General features: G+C 35.0%; 2 protein-coding genes across 2 annotated transcripts; one reads left to right on the forward strand and one right to left on the reverse strand.

Moving 5' to 3' along the window:
* Positions 1–485: 485 nt before the first annotated feature.
* Positions 486–2,204, forward strand: bloc1s3 (biogenesis of lysosomal organelles complex-1, subunit 3). Its single transcript, XM_052107719.1, has 2 exons — positions 486–550; positions 918–2,204. The coding sequence occupies exon 2, from the start codon at positions 928–930 to the stop codon at positions 1,519–1,521; it is 594 nt and encodes a 197-aa protein (XP_051963679.1). The 5' UTR covers positions 486–550; positions 918–927; the 3' UTR covers positions 1,522–2,204.
* Positions 2,205–2,395: 191 nt separating this feature from the next.
* On the reverse strand, positions 2,396–24,473 carry LOC127630241 (sestrin-3-like). Its single transcript, XM_052107717.1, has 10 exons — positions 24,303–24,473; positions 14,906–14,971; positions 12,071–12,265; positions 11,799–11,981; positions 9,978–10,226; positions 9,166–9,298; positions 8,590–8,708; positions 8,255–8,445; positions 5,260–5,404; positions 2,396–5,091 (listed from the first exon to the last, which is right to left on the reverse strand). The coding sequence occupies exons 1-10, from the start codon at positions 24,354–24,356 to the stop codon at positions 5,005–5,007; spliced, it is 1,422 nt and encodes a 473-aa protein (XP_051963677.1). The 5' UTR covers positions 24,357–24,473; the 3' UTR covers positions 2,396–5,004.
* Positions 24,474–26,427: the final 1,954 nt, after the last annotated feature.

Genomic DNA, 26,427 nt, shown 5'->3' on the forward strand with positions numbered 1-26,427 from the left:
TACTTACACCACTGACTGAACTTACAAGTGTAAAACAAACAAACAAAAACACTTATTTTCACTATCTTTGCATTTGCAGTGGTTTCCTCTGTTCGTATGTGATTTATTTTCGTTGAAGTATCGTTCATTTCCTTGAGTTAACCAATCACTCTGAGAGTGAGTTTCTATCTGTGAGTCTTGTATGCTATCAATGAGCAAGATCTTTCAGATTACCCCCTAATGTTATTCATCAGATAATGAAACAGGGCAAGCACTCCCTATTTTAACAGGTCAAAAGAGAATTAATTTGATTTAACTGCATAAATTACAGCATTAATTAATTTTGTATAAGTTTGATTACAATTTTCATTGGGGAGTTTGACAAACCTTCACCCGTATACGTCACTCACGTCCGTACACAGACGGACTTTTATTTTGAATTCTCGCATTGTCATAGTTCTTTGGGACTTTTATTTTAAAGTCTTCCGTTTTTTTCTCATTCTTCCTGTTCCGAACTGGTTTCTCGTGACAAGTCCTATGACGGTTGGATTGTGGATACGAACACCTGCAGGTTAGACATTTTCGCTCTATTAATGTAAAAATGGTGAAGAATAAGTGTTGAAACTTATTCATCACAACAATATCCTCATAAGTGTTCAAAAGGGCCAAAAAGTTGCACGTTTGTACGTTGTTTCTTAATTTCAGTAACAAAATAGTACTATGGTAAGGCCATTACACATTCCACTGTACCGTAATACAATTTTTTTTTAACACGTGCAATGGTAGTATCATTTAAATACTATGGTACATGAACATAGTAGTCGTTCAGTACCATAATATGTATTCAAAGTACCATGGCATTACCATCACTGTACCATAGTACCACCAGAGTACTTTTTGTAAAAAAAGTAATTTGATCTTTTAATTTGATCTTTCAGGTGTGCAATCATGGCAAGCAACACGTTCCCGACCGTAGTGCAAGGCGAAGCATCTGAAACAGACTCGGATGATGAGGTATACATCACCTCTGTCCCACCTGTGCAGTCATCCTCATTATTATCAGGGATGAAGGTGGCAGGAGAGGCATCAGAGACAGACAGTGAGGATGAGGAGCAGAGAGCTCGCAGACTGGCCTCTGAAAACCAACAACAGATGCTCCGTAAAGATTTACCACCCCTCATCGTGATCAGAAACACACCTGCATCTGTATCCGGAGTAGAAGACCGATCACCTCTGTCCAGACCCTGTCTCAATTCAGGCCGGTTTAACACGTTACTCCAGCAGAAACTGCAGGAGAGCAATGCACGACTGTGTACAGATGTCAATCAAAGCCTGAGACAGGTGTATCAGAATGCTACCAGAGATATAAGACAGGCCACCACTCATCTGAACAACTCACAAACCGGCATCATCAACGCGTCCCATAGCATTAGACTCATACTGGACGATCTCAAGTCAGTGTCAGAGAAAATCGACATAATTACGAGCTGTCATTTATTGCCTGACATCACCATGCCAAACCCTGTGTCTGGACAGACATAATGCATGCACATTATCAGATGTCTGAAAGTAAGCTGAGAGAGCTATGCAGGCACTCTACTTAAAATGTTTTCTTTTTTTGTGTTATTAATGCCATCGGGTCTGCGGTTGGCCTATTTAAGGTCCTATATACAGTACATTTTACTAAATTATATGTTGAATGTGTCATTCGTCTCAGACTTACACCAACTGGAATGGGGCTTTGGAATGGCTCTTAATTTAAGATTATTTTGGAATGATTAAGTTTGTAATTTTGCTTTATATTTGCTCAATGCACACTAATAATAAAACTGCAAAAATAAATTATTTACAGAAACTGTAAAAATTGCAGAGAAAATCTGTAGGGCTAATTTACAATATTATCACTATTTAGTCAAATCAACCACATTTCAGAAACTTCAGCTGAAATGTTTGATGTTGTAAATACTTTTTCTAAAGAAGGATAAACACAAGCATGAAAGGCAAACTTAAAACCCATGGATCAAAACTGACAGAGTAATCCATTATTTTGTAGAGGGGGGAAATTAATGCCTACCTTTAAAAAATAACCATGAATAAATAAAAATAACTGGGAAAAAAGGAACGTTTGATCTGAACCAGATTCTAAAATGATATCTCTCATTTTTCTGTTGTTATATGCACTCCAACTTTGGTAAACAACACACACATAAATAAAAATGTTTTTGGACCATTTGCATATAAAAAATGCATATAAGGCGTGCTTAAATCTTAAATGTTGATCTGTGTGAACTAATGATTCTGTCACCTTTATAAGAATGTTTTTTTTAAACGACGTTTTGCTTCAAACTCATAGGTGAACATTTACAAAATAATGGATTATTAGTAAATATTAATCCATGGCATTTAATACAGGGTTCCCACTCATTTCAAAGCACAATTTTCCTGGACATTTCTAAAATATGCATGCAGGTTATATATTTATTCAATTAAATCACATCATTTTGAGGTTTAATAATCACACTAGGACATATTGTTATTTTAATTTGATTAATTGTGCATTCAAACACAATGTCTTTGACATTCCTTGTTTTATTACTGGATTTAGGAACTCTCCGTGTTTTCCGCATCGCAGAAATCAAAGGCCACTACATGTGGTGTTATAAGCGGACTCCAATCGTTTAATAATTTTAAATAAATTCACATGTCGAGGTGTAAAGTTCGCATTGCGACTTTTCTATGACTGGAAAACTGCATTGAAATCTCCAGGTTTTCCAGGATGTTTGGGAACCCTGTAATATTTTGCCTTTCATCATCATTTATGTTTATATTTCACCAGGAAAAAATTATCAACAACAACATTTTTGAGACTTACTGTTTGTCTCTGCAGAACAAAAATGGGCTTTTTCCAATCGGTGGGTGTTTATCAAACCACTGAGATTGCCTACTTTCATTGGATAGTTTAGAAACGACCATCCCGGTTTGAAAACACCCACAGATTAGAAAACGTCCATTATTTTCTGCAGAGACATATACTTATTTTGAGATCGGGACCTCTAGTTGAATTGACAATTTCACAATTAAAAATAAAAGCAATAAGGCAAACAGAAAAAAGGATGACAATCAGAGATTTATGTTTAGAAATTTTATTGAAACGCACAGTTCAGTTTTAGGGCCGCCGGATTCCAGTGCTGACAGCATCATTGTGTGCCAGTGTAGACCTATTAAAAATATAAAAATTTACGAGTGGAGAATATGAAAGCTTCATAGCACCACTGTGATCAGAATTACTATCACAAGAAGGAAATACAACAGATATAAACATTTACCATTTTTTTCCATGGGGAGAGATAATCAATTTGCTACATATCATTAGAAATGCTTGTATCTAAATTTGAAAGGCACTTCAATGACAATTTTACCTACTCCAGTGATACAGGCATTTATAAGGCACTGTCCAAAAGATTGGACCAGGCAACACTTTCTCTTCTTCTATAAAGCTTATCTTTTCACTGTATTTTTAGACACAATTGTAATAGATTGTTTTTAAGGATGCTGATGTTGCACCTTGATTAGTTTAGGTGCTTGATTGCACCTTGTGCAAATATGTAATAATGATTCATAAAGCAATATAAATAAATCTTTGTTAAATGTTTTGATGGACAGTACTAATTACATCGATAGTATCAAAAAAGTTAGTTTTCCACTCTCCCTACAGTCAGATATATAACTCTCGCACGTACAATCTCTCTTGTGCTAGTGTGCACAGTTTTGTCACAAACTCAGAGATGCTCAACAGATGTGCAAACACTTTGTCCTGCGCATACAAACGTTCGGGATAAGACAAGCTACATGTTGAATCTCACTCACATACACTCGCACAGAAATAAAGTCACAAAATGCAATTAGTATAGCTACTCAGAGACTGACAATGTCAGGGTTTAGTGACAGCAACATGTAAACTACAAACAAATGTTGCTATCTACATTATAACACAGAGAATGAAAGATATTAGTAAAGGACTGATAGTACAGTATTAATGCTACAAAAGCATTAGTTTTCAGGTAAACAACTAAACCAAAACAACTAAACTGATCTGAAAAATACAACAAAATGTATGGTATTGATAAGAACTCTAAATAATACATTCAAATATGAAAAAAGGTACTTTAAAGATTTTAAATATGCAAAAGAAAGAAAAAGAATCTCCGTACAGGAGTCTCACATTCTGTTGTTGTCATTTATAGTGCTTTTACAAAAGGAAAATAGTATTGTGTTCCAAAACAGTTCTTCTTAAATGTGCAAAAAAGAAAAAAATACTACTTTCTGTTAAAGGTTATGTACTCTGTCCTCCAGTATTTTATCTTACAATATGTGTGAGATTTCAATGAGAAAATATTGCACGTTAAAATGTAATTTGTCCAGTCATGATGGTGAGCTGATGTCATAAAATGATCATCCAGTTGATCAGGTCAGATTATAGGTCAAGTCAGAGGATTTGGGTTGTTTTAATCAGTCAAATAAGAATTTGTCTGACCATAAAGGACCGTCCCACAATATAGTTCAATCCAACATAAATTATGGATTGGCTTCCCACCCACAATTTTTATTTAAAAGTATAAATCCCTGGATCCTTACTTTGACATTTGGGATTATTCCAGAATGGTTTGTAAACTGATCTTCTCAAGACGATCCCAGATATAGTGACAAAAGTGTAAAAGCTAGGCAACAACTTGAATGAAACTATATAACAAAACCAACTGCTGTTGACACGTTCTCATACTTGCTGTAACCTGGTTATATAATTATATAATTACTGTATATAAGATATATTGACAGGTCTGATTGTCTGATCGGTCACGTCAAATGGCAGATATGGGCTGATTCATTAGAGAATGTTAAATATAGGCATCACAATGGAGGCAGTCCAAATGGTCCAGTCATATGTGGGTGAAGTCTGATTTGTGAGGTCATAAAATGAGTGAGATCTGATAGGTCAGGTTAACAAAGTTGATGAAGTCTGATTGGTCAGGTCATATAATGGGTGATAGCTCTCAATGCATAGAGCAATTCCGCCTGCATGCGAGCCTCCATCAGAAGCAAGTTCACATGAACCTGAATGAAAGAAAAAGAGTTCAGAAAATCAGTATATTTAGAACAAAATGGATATTGGCTTTTTCTCATTTGCAGTTTGGGGCTCTGATGACCCCTTTAGTTTGTGAATAAGTTTTATTAGGATCACTAAATTAAGGAAATATTTTTCATGTAATAACAAGACGTTACCTTCTCCGAGTGTCTGAACTGGTGCCAGTAGCTCTCGTACATGCGGCGGGTGGTTCTTTCTGGGTAACACGTCACTGTCTTGATGTAAACCTTCAGACTACGCTCCAACAACTGATTTACTTCTCCGTAATCATAGTCATCGTATCTGTAGACACAGCATGAAAACACATGTTCATCCTTTTTTACTGGACTGTAAAGGGTTGGATTTATGTACTTGAGAGAAAATTATTCCAGGATGGCTAAGCTTGTACTGGGCTCCAGTACATACTATGTATAGTGTGCTATTTTCTGAATGCACAGAATACAGTATCTGTATGGTCTAATATATTTGCCAAACTGTGCAGTATAAAACCAAAGCCCACTTCATGGAATACTTTATCTTAAAATGCAGAATCCTTGACTGGACATTATTTGATCAGACTGGCAAAAGTTAAGAGGATTTGACATAAAAATTCATTTTTCATAATAATAATAATAACTAGACAGGTCAAGTTTGTCAAGACAAACTTTGATGTAGGATCGATAAAGCCTTTTATTTAGTTTAGTCCTCCTATTGCGTTCAGAATCTGTATAAACATTTAGCATTTGTGGGTCAATTTTGACCCGGTGGAATTCAAGCGTATAAATCATTCATAACCCAGTGGGTTTCATCTAAAACTATATTGTAAGTCCATAATATGTTCTGAACTGTTCATACTGAACATGTATAAAGATTGATATTTTTTGGCATGTTAACTGACAAATATAAAATTATTAATTAATATGCAATTTTTTTAAATAATATAATATACAATAAAAAAAAAAAATACAATAACTACAGTGTGATACATGCAAAGACATATTTTATCAACATTACTGTGAAACATATATTTATCTAAATATAACATAATATACAATTTTTATTAACATCTAATGTGAGAATTACTAGTCATTTAAATTAATTTCCTATTGCTCAATACATCTTGGTGGTCAAAAGTTTTCAACGTATTCTTTTTCAACTAAACGTCATCAAAACAACTGTACAATTTAAGTATACAACATGTTTTAAGCAAAATCTATTCTATTTACTTTAAACTAGTTTTAAAAGTTTGAAGTTTGATGGATTTACAGACAATAAAGTAAGACAAACTTTAATGAGAGAGAACAGATTAAAGGCCTTTTGTGTGTTTGTTTACATTTGCATTTTTGACAGGTCGAAGCATTCCATTGGCCAATTTGAACATTCCGTCAATGTAAGTCTATGGGATTTTTTAGATTTTTTGTCTTGATTTGGCAAAAACTGTAAATCAAGTTGTATAAGACATGGCACACCATATGAAGGTATATGCAGAGTTTAGTGGATGTAGCTTGAAAGCTCTAGGAGTTAGTTAGTAATTTTGTTCTCGGTTTAGGGATTTGGGGATTTTGAAAATACACTAAACAAACTTTGTAGAATAACAGTATGTTGGCTTCATCAAGCCAACATAATAATAATAAAATAATAATCTATGAAATGATAACTGGACACCACTTGCTGAATTCAATTCAGAATGCACATACTGTAAAAAGGTCTTATGACAACAATGTTGCATAACAATGTTTGAAATATTAATCGCTGTTTATAACACAGGTCTCTGGAGAACTAGATTCTGATTAGTCAATGGCGCCATCTAGCAGTCTGATATTTCTGAATAACAACCACACATCCAGGGATTAAGACATATTAGATCTGTCATCTGGGTATTAGTAGTCATCTTTCCTGCTTCTTGGATCATTGAGTGATCTCTGCAAGTAAGCTAATAAGATCATTTAACTCCAATTAACACCAAGAGTACTCAAACAGACGCAAATCGTAGGTTTAATTTGTTAAGTGATTTCTTCTCACATAATTACATAATTTCAACACAAATTTAAGTTTTATGTTAATTTATTTGTGAATTTGTTTAGTAGCATGTAATAAGTTGGTTAATGTATAGTCAGCCGATTGTTACTGCACAATAAACCCCTTCAGGGTGATAAAAGACTCCTCTGCTTCACGCTGGGGTCCTGATCATCCAGTCGGGTTTATTTAGCGATAACAACCGGCTGACTCTACATTATCCCTTACTTAATACATACTGTATCACATATATAAAATATTGTTGGTGTGATCCATAATGCGAAGAATGTCAAAAAATAACTAAATAGTAGATTGTTTTTAGTGTATAATGCACAGTATGCAGTAAGCTAGCGATTAGACACAGCCAAAAATTTGAAGTTTTCCCCATTTTTTTCCGTGTTCTGCTTAATTTCATCCTCTCCACAGTACTCGTGACTTGTCCACATGCAGCCTAGTTTTTCTTGAAATGTAGACATTCTGCGTCTTTGCACGTTGTCTGTACATGCGTTGAACACAACGAACACAGCTCTCAGCCTTTCAAATTATACTTTGAAAGACTGAGAGCTTGACTGTGCAAAATTGTAACATTACATGGATACCTACGCCTTAAGTATTCTTCTTTGCTCTCAAAATACAGTTTACATTAACCATGATGGTGTCAAATATACCAACTGACTTATTCATTATTTGTTTTGAAAGTCAAAGTTTAAGTTTTGTGAATGTCTACTACCACCCCTGGAGTTCGAATCCAGGGTGTGCTGAGTGACTCCAGCCAGGTCTCAACCAAATTGGCCAGGTTGCTAGGGAGGGTAGATTCACATGGGGTAACCTCCTTGTGGTCGCGATTAGTGGTTCTCAATCTCAATGGGGCGCATGGTAAATTGTGAGTGGATCGCGGAGAGTAGCATGAGCCTCCACATGCTGGGAGTCTCCAGGTGTCATGCACAACGAGCCATGTGATAAAATGCGCGGACTGACTGTCTCAGAAGCGGAGGCAACTGAGATTTGTCCTCCACCACCCGGATTGAGGTGAGTAACCGCGCCACCACGAGGACCTACTAAGTAGTGGGAATTGGCCATTTTTGGCAAAAATAAAGTTTTGTGAGTGTCATGTATGTGGCATACTCATGAACGTACCTTATACCATACATACAATGGACGTAGTTAAAGAGTGCCCTGCGCAGCATGCTGGTATCCACCCCCTCATGACTGGCCATGTTGTAATAGGTCAAATCGCATGCCGTTCTGAACTTATCGTCCAATAGGTGACCAATGTCAGAGTACAACCTGTTCACCAGGGAGAAACCATGATCTTCCCATGAGTAGTCCTACAGGGAGTCCAAGAGAGAACAAAGATCAGACAGAAAGAGGAGACCTATGAAGTCAATCAATCATTTGTTTCCAATTTGAGTTATTAAGGGTTTGGTAATACTTTAGGTGTATATATTTGAGGGAGTGCAAGTGAATCATACTTGTGCTTTAAAAGTGGGTGGGTTGTCTTCTCCGTGCCGTGCAAAGTCCTGGTATCCAAACGACGGGTCATCTACAAACCGAGCCACAGGAGAGGGAGGGACTACTTCCTCATCGAACCCTGTATATGCAAATCATAACATTGTAATACACAGATACAAAGCAAAAGGCTTTTGGTAACCTTCCTATTGTTTGAATTACTGCTCTTATAAACATTCAACAAAACCAAAAGAGAAGTTAAAGAGGAAAAGAATAGAACAATTGGGGAAATTGGAGGGTAAAAACTAATATAAAAGAGATCAGATCAAGAGAAATGTCTCAGGCTTTGTTTACACAGCACCCAATTCCATTTTTTCATTCTGCATGTAATGAAATCGGATCTGTTTGTGCAGACAATGTTATCAATATCCGGTTCATCTACATTACATTGGTTAATGTATGAAGACGTTTCCTGTGCATATTTTATTTTATTCAGCATTTTAATGGCTTTTAATGTTATATGAAAAGTACTATATTCTGAAATAATGTGATTAATTAATGTGCTTTCATTTAGTGCATATGAAGAGATGTTATAGTACCTGCGGACATAACCAAAAGACTCTCTTTCTTTTCTTTTTCAAAGCGAGTGAACATCTCCTCTTCTGATGCATCGTCGTCTTCTCTCTCTTCCTGCAATCGCTTCATTCTCTCCATCAAAGCTTCCAGTTCACTCTGAAATACAAAAGTACAAATTTATGAAACATTTTTCTGAAAGTGTAGGATCAAATAAGTAACTTATCACAAAATTAACTTTTTTGACACTATATTGACATTAAATATTTGTATATAAATTTATTATTTGTATATGAATTATTTTCATTCAAAAATACTCTTGTCTTTCTTTATTTAGTGTTTATTCATTGTGTCACTCACAGCATCATAAACAAAATGTGAAACTGCTCTTGACACAAAAATTTCAAGACACAATGATTTTGTTCCTCATATTTTGTTTTGGTGGATTAATACAAGAAATAATCCACATATGCGTCACCACATGAAGCCATATAGAGCTAAAAATACATTTTAAGCATCCTTAATAAACATGGTAAATTTGAAGTAAAAAATGTTTGTGAAAAATGTCTAAATGTATATTTAGATGTATATTTAGTTGATGATTTTTAAAATCTCTGACATCAGTGTGGATCAAACTATCATTCTTACAATTTGGCTTAAACCATGCAACGATAAAGTTCCTAACAAAGTTAACGGCCAACTTTCAACTTACTCTCTAAAGAAAATTATTCTCACATTTGATGGTTTGCAAGTGTTAATTTTGGACCTTGCACAGATGTAGTACACAAGTGCTGCTCACAAACACAAAACAAATGGATACTTTATTATATGGTCCTACCCCTGTGTTCGGGATACGCAGAGAGTTCCTGTTGGCTTGGTTGCTGTTTGTTAGGTGACAGGTGCACAAACTCGCCATGGTTGGGTGGCAAAGGTCATCCATAACCCTGTTGACCTCTGTAACCTCTGGGTCAGGGTTGACACCACTACCAAATACAAAACTAGACAAGGCATGAAAATGAGCCAACAGGACGACAGCATGAACCAGCTCTGCCAAAGACCAGCTGTGTTCTCCCGTCTTCACCAAAGCCTGAGAAACAGAGAGAGAATGTAAGGTCATTAATCTTTGACATTAATATGATTTAATCCATCCGAGATGATAAATATAAGACATATTTTAAAAATCTAGTTGAAAACACATTTGCCATATTTGTAGAAACATTTTTGAAGAATTCTGTGTCCATGTTGTCTTCATATATTTTCATTTATTGCATTTAAAAAAATGTTTTAATACCATTTACTTAATGGCTACACCACTTTTTTTTAATGTATATATATATATATATATATATATATGAAGCCAACATGAACATAAGATTCTTCATAAATGTTTCTATGAACTTAACAAATGTGTTTTCAGGCCATTATAAATGGGTCGTTGACAAATTATGTTGTCCTGTTATAAAAGGAGGTGATTAAAAATAAGACAACTTTTACAAATTTACAAATAAAATACATTTGTCAAGTTTGTAGAATCATATATGAAGAATATTGTGTCCATGCTGGTTTCATGTAAATAATAATAATAAAAACAACATTTATTTTATACCAAAAATTATTTCATGACTGTTATGGTGTAATCATAAAGTGAAAGGTATTAAAATACCAATACACAACTTAAGCATTCATTTAAAAAAGTATTCAAACATATTTTTCAAGTTAAATTATATATATTGTTTTACAAATATGATTTTTTTTTTTGTCATGAATATCAAGATAATTTTTAAAGGGTTACTCTATTTTTTATTTTTTCATACAAATTTCGAAAACTTTTTATGCAAACTACTTATGCTAAAATACATTTTTCAAGAATTTCGGCTATTAACGTGACTTTATTTTTTTACACTTTATTGACAATTTTACTTTAACCGCCTCAGAAACAGTAGAGTACTCAAATATATAGTACAAATAGAGGGTGTTTTCAAGTAATTGTTTTGTGTGAATTTTTAATAACTTCATAGATCCGGTCAAAAAGGACCCATCCATACTGTTTATATAGTATTTATTAGGGATGGTAAGTTTCACCGATTCACATCGGTGCATCGGCATAAAAGTTAACGATGAGATGCATCAATTTAAAAAAGTGTGCATCGGATACAAGTTGGCATTTGTATCGCGAAGCGTCGTTTCTAACATATTTGCATCGGTAAAAAATTGTTTATTTATATATAAATATTAGTAGATGTGCTATACTTTTATTATTTGGAAAGTGACCAATAATTTGTGGCCAATATTTTATATGTCGATTGATTTCTCCAATCTAAGCTGTTTCTCCAGTGCATTCTGTCATCACCACTGCTGCTATGTGAACATGACGTATCACAACACTACGGAGACCGAGGCGTGTCCTGAGAGTCACATAGAACAGGGGTGCCAATACGTCGATCGAGATCTACAAGTCGATCGCAATGGCTTGTTTCACTGATAAATGTGTGAACTGTTAAAAGTGTAAAAGGAGACAGAATAAGAAAAGAACATCTGGTTTTATTTCATCTTTTTTTTTGCACTACAAAGGCCTTTTTGTGAAAGTGTAGTGATATTATGCGTGCATTCAATTAATACCCAGAATTACAACTACATTTGCCAAAAACACATACATTACCTGTATGTGTTGCTTGGTGATGAGCCAGGGTCTGTGTGCGAGGATCTTGTTGATTTCATTGAGGTTACGAAGTCGTTGTGGGCAAAACTCCAAACCTCTAAGCCAATCAGAACACATGCCAATCTGCTCATACTCTTGTATGTGTTGACACACCAATCTGGAACACTGATGTCGCCCTGCAGCCTGGAAAAGACAAATCACAATTTGCTATTAATAAAACTATTCCACATGAACTTAAGTCTTCCTTAAAAGTTGTCTGTGTGTGTGTGTACCATTATAGCGATGTAATGTCTGTAGTGGAGTGGTAGAGGGCCGTCCATCCTCAGGAGGTAATAGTGGCAGCGCAAGAAGGCTTGCAGGTAATGTGGGTGGAGCGCCATCACCTGTGTCAGGTTATCCACATGCCCACTGAACTCTTCATCTAACAATAGCTCTGTGGCATCATTAAGTGGCATGGCTCCTATGATCTGTGGTAGAGGGTTAGAGAGGGGGAATATGATAAAGGGTTCACTGCACTTATTTAATTTGACACAAACAAACATGAGGTTGTGAAAATCAGGGATCGAGTGAGGCACTTACAATGGATGTGAATGGGGCCAATCCGTAAATGTAAAAATACTCACCGTTTCAAAATTATAGCCACAAGACATAAACAATATACATGTTAACATGATTTTAGTGTGATAAAATCGCTTACTCAACTTTGTTGCCAAGACGATGTTATGTCACAAACCCTAAAACCTTAAAATAGCTCTAAAAAGTATGATATAAACAACTTTACAGCTCAAATAATACACAGGTTTAAACAGAAGAATTCATGTAAGTGCGTTTATAAAATTATACCTTTCACACTTTTGTTTTTAAACCCTCCAAAATTTGGCCCATTCACTTCTATTGTAAGTGCCTCACTGTGACCTCGATTTTTGGTCTTTTTTAAGAAAAGGAGGGATTAGTATAAATTAATTTTTGTGGTAATCAACATTATGCCACAAATGCTGTCGATTGAGCTTAACTTATATTGAACCTGGAATATTCCTTTAATGCACTATGAACTAACATGAACAATTGAGTTTTTATTAACTAACATTAACAACGATGAATAACTTCTGTAAAAAAAATATATTGTTCATTGATAGTTGGCTAATGCCTAATGCATTAACTAATGTTAACGAATGGAACCTTATTAGGGCTCAAGCACTGAAAGTGTGGAGGCACTATTCTTCTTCTAATGATTATTATTATTATTATTCTTTCAAGGTTTTTGGCACTTTTGGGGTAGTTAACGTGCGAAGAACTCTTGAAATTTTGCAACCACATCAGAGTCAGTCGACCAATAGGTCTGGGCAAAGTTGCAGGTTGCAATTTATATATATATATATATATATATATATATATATATATATATATATATAGTTCTCATCAAACCAGACAACTTTCATAATTATAGTTATTAGGTCCGCCCAACAGAAAGTCAGATATTTTGGAATATTGGAGTCTCTGAACTTTTAAATACTCCTCCTAGAGGATTCATGAGACTGTCACCACATTTAGACAATATTATGCCAAGACATTGAAGATGCTAAATTGTGAACAGATTTTAATATATATTGAACGGTGTTGCCAATGCGAGGCATTGAATTAATGCTGTAAAATGGGAAACAGGAACTGTGTCATATCTTCTGTGTGCAATGTGTGATTTAGATAAATATTTAGATGTATGTTTGTTGTCTTGGGGGCTAATCACATGAATGTGACTTTTTTGGGTCACGGTCATAGTGCCACCACCAGGCACCAGGAAGTTTTTTTTTTTTTGGTAAATTGGAGATAGTTGGAAAGCTAATTTTCAACATTTTGTCTGCTGAAGATTGAAGTGCCATGTAAATACCACAGTATTTAAAATATAGTAATAATTCTGCACTTGGGTATATGTAAAAAATACCATAGTATTTACATGGTACTCCAAGGTACTTTAAAGAACACCACGTTATTACCATGGTACCATGTCCAGAAAAAAATAATAATAATAACTTGGTACTTTTAGGTACTTTGAACCATGAAACGTGATCTACTTTGACTAAAGTTTATACAAAGAATAAACATTTTGGAATATGAGGAGGAGTGTATGTGCTATTCCACACATCAGAGCCAAGAAAGATTTAAACTCTGTTTCAGGTTCATCTTTATACAACAAAGTGAGGACAGATGCTATAATTCAGTTTACAATCCAAATACACTTTATTAGATCGCTCTGCATGCTTCACACGGATTCTTTGAAATTCATCTCCTGAACCGAATGAACTCAAAACAAAATGAAATGAACACCAGCTCACTGAGAAACATTTATGACAGTATTTGTGAACTCAGGTCAGATGAACTCGAATTGAGTGAGTGTGTGAGAAAGGAAAAGATGGGAGATTTCCATTACAAAAATGTACTGAGGTGGTACCATGGTACGGCGATGGTATTAGATCCCATACCACGGTACTCTGATATAATAGTATTCATATACAATGATTTTTACATGGTGCTGCTAAATACTTAAACGTTTACTAGAGTAAACATTGTCCCATGTGCAAAAAATAAGTTATCCGTGTGATATGAGCGTGAAGCGATCGTCTGTGTTCCGCAACTGCTTTTGGGTCCTTGAATAACGGATAACGTGCAAGTAAGGGCAGCTGGTGGACTTTCTAGTTCCCTCCTAGGGTAAGATGGTGCCCCCCTAGGGAGTTGGCGCCCTACGCAGACTGCGTCGTATGCATATAGGGAGCGGCGGTACTGTACATAGCGTAATAGAGCATACAAGTAATTTGGACTACTTTTATGGTGATTTTTGGAGTCTGACAGCCCCTGGTTTCTTTTTTTGTATGGGAAGAGCTGCATTACACACCAGAACGTTTCAAGAATTTCTATTTTGGTTTCCCATAGACATAATAACAGCATACAGGTTCAAAACAACATTTTGATATAATTACATAATTTTCCTTTTAGGGTGAACTTTTCCTTAAAAGTTGTATTGAATGGTTACTGGTACTTTAAGAAACTTTAATAGCATGGCAGTATCATTGTACCATGTTAAAATACCCATGGTATTTATTGGTTAGTGTTACCTCATTTTCTGGAATAAATGAGCTTGGTCCCGTCAATATGTGTCTTGACATCTTCATTCCTTTCTCCTGAGAGAGAAACAACAAGAACATTTGATAATGAATATGATGAAAATATACTGAAAATATAAACATATACTGCAATAAATGTATACACTGCATTTACTGTATGTATTTTAATGGATTTTTGGGTTGATTTAGCGTCTTCCTGCTGGGGTTTATTTTAAAAGTCCCTCCCAGTCTTTTTCTTTTACAGTGAATGGTGAGGAGTTCCAAGAAAGCTGTGTTTGAATTGTATCTGAGCGTGTGTGTGTTTGCTTCACTGGCTGTAATGACAAGGGTGCTGGGCCATAAACACAATATACTTTGAGGGGGACAAGTCCCTACAATAATCAGATTTGGCCAGATTGTCTCCCCTAATAATTGATATCCTTGTTGCTGTTCTGCTGCAGTCCATTATGCACCACTGTCTAATTGAAATTAAGTTGTTGCAGGAATAACAAAATTGTTTAAATTTTAAAACACTCAGTAGTCTAACACTGCTCAATGTCATATGAGATAGCCAATCAAATCGATGAAGGTTAAGACACTAAGTGGGAACATTGTGGATTATTCCAGCGCCACACATCAGCAAGCAGTTCAGGTTAAGTGTGTTTGTGTCATGTGAGATGTACGTATCTAAATAAACATGCAATATTTGACCACTGTTTTATGATTGAAATGTTGTAGCTACAGACCAACAGTCATTTCCAAGGGTGCAAACTATTCACCATTAGGCAAAATCTTTTAAAAGAGAATATTTCATTTTGATTATGTCTTGTCAGGTTTGTGCTCAAAAATGAGCCACAAATTAAAGTAGTTCAACTAAAAACTCAAAATGTACTCTTCTTTATGTTGTTCAAAATCCATCTACTGGGTTTTTTCTTGGAACATAAAAATAGATATTTTAAGCAACTTTTAAACAACAGTTTATAGTGAGCAGAAACGGTCAAGCTTCATAAAGGACAAATACTATTAATCACTATTAAAGGTTCAGTAATAAAATCATAACAGTAGTCCATATGACAAGTGCACTATATTCCAAGAATTCTGGAGCCACACAACAGCTATGTGTTGTATGGACTTTATTTATGGTATTTTTATAATGATTTGTTTGTCCTTGGATCTTGACAGCAGTGGTCAATATGAACTGTTTTTGTATGGAAAATAGCAGCATTAGGATTCTTGAAGAAAATATAGTGTTAAGATTCTACTGGGAGGACAAAACAATGAGGGACAACTTGAAGGCAGTAAATAATTTTGTCATGTCATTTTACAGATTCACCAATGATTAAAAGAAATTCAAATTATATTAATCTTATCTTTGATACGTCACAAAAAAGAAAGAAAAGATGACTGAAACAGGCAAATTGCTAACAATGCAGACAGTTTTTGTGTGTACTGTGTAAACTTTAAAAACACGTTTATCTTTTGAAACCAAACGTTATGCAATTTTGGGCCTTTATCGCATTTCAAGCCTTTATTCAGATAATGATTGCATTCAGCACCTTTACTATATTAAACAACCAAAGAGGACCATTATATTTGTGACCTCAGCACCCGTGACCCCCAAAATGGTTTCGTCCCCACCAATGTTCAAGACATGGTTACGGCCTCACAAGGGTGTAAGGCACACTTTAGTTCAGTGGCCCGTAACCCAGACCCACTTAATCTTTCTCCCTAACATTCTCACCCTCCCTTTCTCTTCATGTTTTCTTCCTTCCTTCTCTCCAGGGTCCCGGTTTGTTTGTACTTTTGGACCCCACCACCAAAAGTACACACATGGTGTTATATTTGCATTCAAAAGTGTTGAATGCAACACTAACCAATAAATAATAAGGGTTTGTGCACCCAAACACACATTTTAACACTGAATCTAATGTAAAAAGTCCCCAAAACGTTATGTTTTTTTTTTTAAAGTACCCATCTATTCATACAAAAAAATATACATTTTTAGAAGTGCAACATGTACCTTTTCTCTCTAATAAAACGTCATATCAAATAACTTTCTTCACTGCAAAAAATATTATCAATAAAAAATAAGCTTACTCCATTAGCAATTTGTTTTTTTAAGCATAAAACTAACATAAGTTTAGGATTTATGCATAAAACAAGAAGAAACAATATGCCAGAGGGTGAATTGAGAGTTCACATAAAAATAAAAATTCTCATCATTTTCTCACCCTCATGCCATCCCAGATGTAAATGACTTTCTTTCTTCAAATCAAGTTCATCCAAAGAACTATTTTTTGGGTGCTGTTAATCCATACTAGTATAGTATAGAAGCCATATCAATACTATACTAGTGGAACAGCACCCTCTTCTACTCACTCTTCCAGGTATATGCCAACTGATCTGTTGAGACTTTCTCAACGTAAAAAACACACATTTCTTCCATGAGCACTTAATCAGTACAAAAAGCATAAGGCACTTGCATTCTTTATAAAACAAAATATAAAAAATTCTGTATCTGTTTCTTTCTTCTGTGTCTTTCTTCTGCTCTAACACCTGGACTACTCTAGAACTTAGCAGTCGGATACTGCAGATATTGTTGGCTTTTGTATGACGAATCACATATGTTCCTCATTTTGTTAGTCACTTTGGATAAAAGTGTCTGCTTAATGACTAAATGTAAATATCTGTATCTAGGTTGAGGCCCTAAGCTTCATAAAGTCTACAGAAGTCTTAAACAAATGATCAAATGGAGCCTGGATTAGAGTGGAGGTGTCTGAACAGTAAACTTGCCCTTAGACATGTCCGGTTTGATGTTTAAAAGGATGCCATTGTTTCAGCACTTTTTCTTAGCCATGCTTTTGATCCAAAATAGCTGTCCATGCTTCCTTTTTCTTCAAGACCTGGCCAACCGCCTTCAGCTACAAATATATTTATGTTTTAAATAATTTTTTTACCCAAACGACAGAAATGTAAGTAGTTATTCACTGATCTTATAAAGTTAGCCACTGCAACCGGATAATTGAGAATCAGATCCGTCCAATTCATGAATGAATCTTTTAGGTTTTGTGAACTGGATCAATTGATTCATATGAAATAGATCCTATTCAATTCGCATCTTCGCTCATGAATGAATGCTAGAGCCGATGTCAACATTTTCAGTAAATAACGAGTTACTCAAAAGTCTGTTCCTCACACAAAGACTTAAAGTAAAGTTCACATGTCATATGGACTACTTTTATGGTGCTTTTTTTTTTCTTTTCATTTTGGAGTTTGACCAGTCAAATCACACTGCAAATTCGGTGACAGGAAGTTAAATTTCTGCTGCTGAAATTGGTCTATGCTTACCTGAAATTCGAAACCACTGCCCCTAGTGGCCAAAGCTGGAAGTGTTGTTAAGGTCAAATGTCCACACAGGGTGGCAACACAAGCAAGTTATATTTTTAGATGTAAATTATGTAAAAGTGAACAGGATTACATATTTTATTAACCATATTCCCTAACCCAAATCTCAACCCTAAACCTAACCATCAGTAGAGTAATGTTTTTTATTTTAGAGCGAAAATGCACCTCCGATTCACGCTTACCATTGTTTATATGAACACGATTACTTCTTGGTTTGCATGGGACCAGAACCTGTCTCAGAGATTACTCGTGCCACTTAGCACCATGTAGCATCATGGAGAAAGGTGAACACATTTCAGGGTACGTGAACATTCAGAAGCAGCACATCTACTCTATTTCATGTGTGATCATGCTGGCTTTACAGACCCAGTCCTTTTTCACTTTCATTCCATGTAAAACAACATGGATGAGTAAATAATGACATAATTTTCATTTGCGACTAACCATTCCTAACTAAAGAGGAAGAGCGAGAGAAAGAGAGGTTTTGACAGGGGCTGATAGTTTTTAACATGTTCTGAGTGAAAGTGCAGAATTCTCTGTCTCCATGGAGACATGCATGACAGAAGAGGTGAATGTAGAACAAATGCATACACATGAACACACACACTAATACAGTACTTACATAAGAAAGTTTACTGTGCTCAGTTTAAACAAACAAGCTTGTTTCCTCTTGACTACCCCCACTGAGTCTGAAAGATGGGGAGCGGAGAAGTGACATGTAAAGGGGTGGGGGGATGTTTGTTATGTAACATTCTGGGACACTAATGAGTCTCCATCCAGATACTTTACAAAAAATATGAAGCATCTCAGTCTGGATTAGGATTAGTTTTGATCTAATTTGGAGTTTTTACATTTTGGATGTAATGAGAGAAATGACTGTTATTACCTGAGGATTACTGTGTTAAATCCTTGAGAATTTTTGGAAAGGTATACCATCAAGGATGAATTAAATGTAGGTCTATAGAAGTTTAATATACAGAGAAAGATCTGCCTAAATTTCACATTCAAGCTTTTATTGCAAATTTGCAGAGATTGTGCATAATGTGTTTTTTTTAAAGTTATAGTTCACCCACAAATGAAACTTCTCTCATTAATTACTCATCCTCACATCATCCCAAATGTGTATGACTTTCTTACTTCTGCGGAACACAAACAAAGATTTTTAGAAGAATATTTCAGCTCTGTAGGTCCATACAATGCAAGTGAATGGTGACAAAAACTTTGAAGCTCCAAAAAGTACATAAAGGCAGAACAAAGGTAATCCATAAAACTCCAGTGGTGTCTTCTGAAGCATTCCAAAAAATGTTGGGTGAGAAAAGACCAAAATATTACTCTTTTTCACTGTACATCTTGACAGCAGTCGCCTTGGAGATCATGATTTCAAGCTTAATTACACTTCCTGGCATCATCTAGTGCTATGTGCATGCGTCAACACTATGAAATCATGAATGTGCCTAGAGACTGCAAAGGCTAGATGTACAGTGACAAATTAGTTACATTTTGTTCTGTTTTCACCCAAAAATGATTAGATCACTTCAGAAGACATGAATTATTTTATGCAGTTTTTATGGGTTTTTTTCTTGTTTTTTTTGGAGCTTCAAAGGTCTGGTCACCATTCATTTGTATTGTATGGACCTACAGAGATGAGATATTTAGAAGAAAATAAATCATAAACATCTGGGATGGCATGAAGGTGAGTAAATGATGAACTGGGTGAACTATCCCTTTAAATTGTGATTTAAAGTAAGCCTGGTCCTCAAATTAAATAATTAAATAATCCTGTTTTTCCACAGTTCAATTTTACTTTGACTCAAATAAAAGCTTTTTCCTGTTAAACTCTCACTTAGTTTAAGAAATTACTAAAACTGGGTGCCAGACCATCTATATATTGGGAAATACTTAAGGTTGTATTTGTTAACATGAACTAACAATAAACAATACTTTAACAACACTTCTTTATCTTAATTTTAATTTCAACATGTATATTTTAAAAACATTATAGCTAGTATATGTAAACATTAGTTAATGCAATATGAACTAACATTGGGAAAAAAGCATTTTCATTAATTGAGATCAATCAAGATTCATAAATGCTGTAAAATAATAATGTTATCTGTTAGTTCATGATACCTAATGCATTTATGAATGTTAAAAAATACAACCTTTTCGTAATATGTTTCCATATCTTTTTGTGTAGACACAAAAACTTGGAATATGTTTGATAAAATGTCTGCTAAATGAATATATGTTATATTGTAACTCCAACATTCCTCTAGCTCTGACATTTTCCCAAAGCAGGCACTAAAACATGCTAGTTCGCATGCCTGTTCAACCTTCTTTTCTTGTTAATATCAGTATTATGAAATGATTGCACGCTATTGCACGTCAATTGACAGGGCATGAAATAAACTAAAAGCAAACATACTGCATCTTTACTGTACATACTACAGTCTGTTCGCTAAACCAACTCAAAACTAACTAGCCATATCATGCTAAATCTTTTATAATTGCACATTCTTTTAGATGTCACCTCTCTTACTTTCTCTCATGAGAATCCTTCCCCTGGTGATCAGTTTGATTGTGTCAGAAGTCTATAAACTATGTCATTAAACTCACTGAAGATTATGTAATTATGGCACAATGAATGGGTTTTTAACAGATGCCTGGTGGCACCATGACAAAAGTGTATGGCCGGCACTTGCGCCCTCAGTGGTTATATTATATGTCCTTCTAACAACAAATTTCTGCCTAAACATGTCTACACAAATGTCTACATGTGCACAGATGATCTTCCCAACAGGTCAGTATGTGGTAATAGGGCAGTGCGATTCATTGGTCAATTATGTCACGCCAGTGCACATGGCAGCTTGAGGGACAGGAAGTGTGTCAGTTGCTGAATCAGCAAAACAGTCTACATCCGCAAAATTTTATTTGGGGCTTTTGTGTGTCTTTCTTTCTGTGTGTCTCAACAAAAGCAACATTGAAATATAAAAACCAGCTGCATCGAAGCATGTCAACGTTTTTTTTTTTACTGTTCAAATTTCACAGTAGAGTCATTGTTGCTTTTTCTCTGAAGCATGAACAGTAAACAGAATAAAAGAAGGAAATAAAGACAGGTAAAAAATGAACCAACACAGGTGGGAAAGAATCACGTGAGTAACTGAAAGAAAATTACCACCAAGAGAGCACACACTGTATTAAAAATAACAGTTCTTCAGTGGTTTTTGACACCACTAAGGTTCTTATCAAGAACCATTTTTCACTCTATAGGGTTCTTGAGTTAGCAATTGGAATACAATGGTCCCAAGAAGTATTTGGACTCTTAAATGTGTTTGAATGTAATGTAAGTCTTTGTATAAAAGTCTTGGCATTATTTAAAAAAATATTTTTGTTACTTTATTTGAAAAAGAAAAAGTAAAGAAAAGAATGCAAACTTTTCATGCAAACATTTTATTTATTTTATTTTTGGGGAGGATTTTCTCCCATTTCTCCCCAATTTGGCATGTCCAATTCCCAATGCACACTAAGTCCTCATGGTGGTGTAGTGACTCACCTCAATCTGGGTGGTGGAGGACAAATCTCAGTTGACTCCACACCTGAGACCATCAATCCACGCATCTTATCGTGTGGCTTGTTGAGCGCATTACCGTGGAGACCTAGTGCATGTGGAGGCTCATGCTGTTCTCCATTCACACAACTCACCATGTACCCCACCGACAGCGAAAACCACATTATAGAGACCATGAGGAGGTTAACCCAATGTGACTCTACCCACCCTAGCAACTAGGCCAATTGGTTGCTTAGGAAGCCTGACTGGAGTCACTCAGCACACCCTGGATTCAAACTTGCAACTTCAGGTGTGGTAGTCAGCTTCTTTACTTGCTGAGCTACCCAGGCCCCCATGCAAACATTTTATTAAAAAATTTGTGTTAAGTTTCATATGATAAAAACAATGCATATATTGTTAAAAATTAAAAGAAAAAAAGTATCTGGACATTTTCTGATTATCAAACTTAGTGGAACTAGTCCATAGTTAAAGAAAGAGTTCTCCCAAAAATGTAAATTCTCTCATCATTTACTCATCATCATGCCAACTCAGATGTGTATAACATTCTTTCTTCTGCTGAACACAAACAAAGCTTTTAAGAATAATATCTGTGGGTCCATATAATGCGAATGGTGGCCAGAACTTTGAAGGTCCAAAAAGTGCATAACGGCAGCGTAAAAATAATACATATGACTACAGTGGTTAAATCCAAGTCTTCTGAAACTTTATGATAGGTGTAGATGAGACACAGATCAATATTTAAGTCCTTTTTTACTAAATTCTCCTCGCTGGCAAGTAGGTGGCGATAAGCTCGAAGAATGCAAGGGAAAGTGAAAGTGGAGATTTATAGTAAAAAAAAAGGACTTAAATATTTATGTTTTTTTCACACAGCTTATCATTATCACTTCTGGGGATCTGGATTTAACCTCTGAATTCATATGGACCTCTTTTATGCTGCCTTTATTTGCTTTTTGGACCTTCAAATTTCTGGCCACTGCTCACTTGCATTATATGGTCTTACAGAGCTGAAATATTCTTCTAAAAATCTTTGTTTGTGTTCAGCAGAAGAAAGAAAATCACACACACCTGGGATGGCATGAGGGTGAGTAAATGATGAGAGAATTTTCAAATTTGGTTGAACTATAATCCCTTTAATGTTAATTACAAAAATAAATTGTTTCAAAAAAGTCTAGCATGTCTTTGTTTTTATGTTTTGTTTTTCAAAGCAATGACATTTAACATGTTAAGAGTAACTAAGAGTGCAAAAGACAAAATACTTTTGGGGGCCACTGTACTGTAGATTGTTTCCTAAACAATTAGCGGAATAAAATGTTCGTTGTGGAACTTCAAAATGTCTCCAATGACAGCAGGATGCAAAAGCACTTTTTGGTTCTCATTATTGAAAATAATAGGTTCTAATTTCCAGTTATTAGAACCATTTTTCGAATTTGTTCTAATAATCAGTTCTATGATTTTAGTTTATGTTAAGCAAGAATGAAGAGGTGGGTTAGGAAATTATCTCAGTCCAAGTGACCAATAGGTGAGAAGGAGACTAGCCGATGTCTGATGAGGGTCAACACAACTAGTGCAACGGGTGATGAAGGACCTGTCAACATGAGTGATAGACCAGAAGTGCTTTATCCACAAAGTCCACCCTAAACAGTGGTGCACACAATATTGTGCCACTCAAAATAGGTTTGCATACAGCCACAGGATAGTTCACAATATTTACTCCTGCGGTTACAGACAAGAAGATCAAACAAACAGCTTTCCAGCCAATAGTTCATCAGTCTGATAAATGGCAGGTCATGTTTCTGTATTAAAGTCCAATTTGATTTACAAGAACCTTTGGCAGGGTGCAGAGAGACAGAGCAAAAGATGTGCAGTGTAGACGTAGGTCACATGTGTTCAAGATAGTGTTTAATGATAGCTAAAAATAACAGCTTGGTGCCAAAGAAAATAGAGAAATACTTGTAGACTTTCAGATGAGATTAGTAGGTGTGAAAGTTAGAGACCGACAATGATCTAATCAAAAGTGATGAGTAAGTTATTAAAACCTGCCCTGTAAGAACTTATCACATTTGCAAAAAATCTTTAAAAGCTCATTACTTCACAAAGCATTTCCAATAATAATAATAATAAGAATAAATTAAAAGCTCATTATAACACAATTTATATAACGACATTTAAACAGAAACCCAACTATTGATCAGGACATATCTTTACTAAAACGGCTTTTTTAGGTAATCAGATATCCTATGAGAAATTGTCTAATTTTCTCCCTGTTTTGCGCACCATATGCAAAAAAAAATTACTTATATCGCATATACTATACTATAGAATAGTATAGTATATGCATGCTTCAGGAACAAACACAGTGAAAGCAATGAGCTCCTTCTAATGCAGAATAGCATATTAAATGGAGAAATAGATTGATAATAATAAAAAAAACGCTACCTTCTCTCTGATGATGTTCCGACAATGGTTGCAGATGTCTGCAGTTCCGTTCATTTTGGCAAATTTATACTCGGAGAAGAGCTCAATCCCGGTGTCAGTGATGATGAACTGGTCTGGACATGTCTACCGCTCCTGTCTTGACGATCAGCACCTGAAGGAGGACTGCTGAAAAATCCGTGTCTCCCTGCGCAGTGCGTGAGTTTCTCCTACTATGGCAAGCCGTTTTAGCTTTTATTCATTTACAGGATCTGAGAATTGTTGATATCAAGAATGTGAATTTCTCTAGTTAAAATTCTAATTCTTTTGATATCAAGAATGTAATTTTCACTAGATTAAATGCAAATTCTTGATATAAGTAATTACATTTCCACTAGTAAAAACATGAATTCTTGATAATAAAAAAATATCATCATCATTATCAGAAATTCCACTCTTAATATCAAAAATGGTCAACTAGTAAAAAGCCTAATTTTTTTTATCTATAACTGAATTTTCACTAGTAAAATTTCACATCGATAAAACGAATTAGTTCTTACTAGCTGAAATTCCAATTTCACATATCAACAATATTTTTTCTTACTAGTAAAAACAAATGATTACATATAATTTAGTCAAATGAGTAATGCCTTATAATAAAGTTTAATTTGTTAACTTGAAAAACTATGAGCAATACTTTTATAGCATTTGTTAATCTTGGTTAATATTAATTTCAACATTTACTTATATATTTTTTTAATTTAGAAGTTGTTAATGTTAACATTAGTTCATAAAATATAAATGAACAAAGAACTATGTTTTATCCATCAAGATTAACAGATATTAGTAAATGCTGTTAAAAAATGTTCTTTGTTTATTCATGAAACCTACTTCATTAACTATTGTTAACAAATGGATCCTTATTGAAAAGTGTTGAAAAGGCTATTATTAAATGTTTTAGATAGTAATCAAATAAACAGCAATGTAAGAACCGCACATTTTAAATCTAAAAAGCAAACAAATGTAAGAAATTATGCTCCAAATTGTAGATGGCACTAATCTAATAAAACCGCATCGGTCCTGAGACTGTGGACCTGGTACTACGGTCCTGAAACTGTTGTGGCTCTGTGGCCTTGCAGATGGATGTATCTCGATACATTTTACGAAATCATGCAATGTTATTATATAAAAATTATATACACCTTGTGGTGTTGATATGAAAAATAAAAGTGTGGTTTATAAAAGACAGAGGAAATATATTGTGGGGATGAATTAGCAGTTCTCTTTTCCTCTTGCGTGTCCCCTGCAAGGTTCCATACCTTTCTTTTTTTAATATTCATAAGGTATGTAAGGAACTCAGAAGCACTCCTCATTACTATGCACAGATCCAAAAATCCAAAATGTATGATATCAACAATTAACATTTCCACTAGTGAAAATTACATTCTTGATATCAAGAATTAGAATTGTAGCCTAACTAGTGAAAACTGAATTGTTGATATCAACAATTCACGTCCTGCGAATGAATAAAAGTCAATTCGGCTTGCCATACTCCAACAGCCCAACTTCAGCAAGAACTTGCGCTATACGCCCCCTCAGCTGGTCTCTTTCTCTCCAAGCGACGCACGTTTCGCGAACCACTGGTTCATTTTTACGATTCAGTGGAACCGACTCACCAAGCGTTAGTAAGTCACTCGACAGTGAGGGGTGACTTTGTTTAAGAGTAAAACCGTGAGATTGGAACAACATGCGATATCGGGAATAAGTTGCCTAATATTATCTTTATTTATTAATATGAACGTTAAGGTTTGGGACAATATTGTTGTTAACAATAATGTTCCAGCTGTTCAGCCGTGACGTCATTTTGTAGGTGAACCCGGAAGTCTAATTCGCCATGGGTTCCATCGGTATTTTCCAATGGGGTTTTATAATTGGGTTTTTGAATTTATGTGTAAAATGAGGCCTGTGTTAAACATTATTTGACAATACATAAAAGTTTTGTTCTACAACAAATTACACACCTCAAACATGAATTTTGAAGGTAAATTCAAATTGAATTTTGAGGTATTAAAGTGTGTAATTTATGTTGTAGATCAAAATATCTACGTATCATCAAGTAATATTTACCACAGACCTTATTTTACTCATA

Source organism: Xyrauchen texanus, chromosome 36, assembly GCF_025860055.1.
Source record: "Xyrauchen texanus isolate HMW12.3.18 chromosome 36, RBS_HiC_50CHRs, whole genome shotgun sequence".
NCBI lineage: Eukaryota > Metazoa > Chordata > Actinopteri > Cypriniformes > Catostomidae > Xyrauchen > Xyrauchen texanus.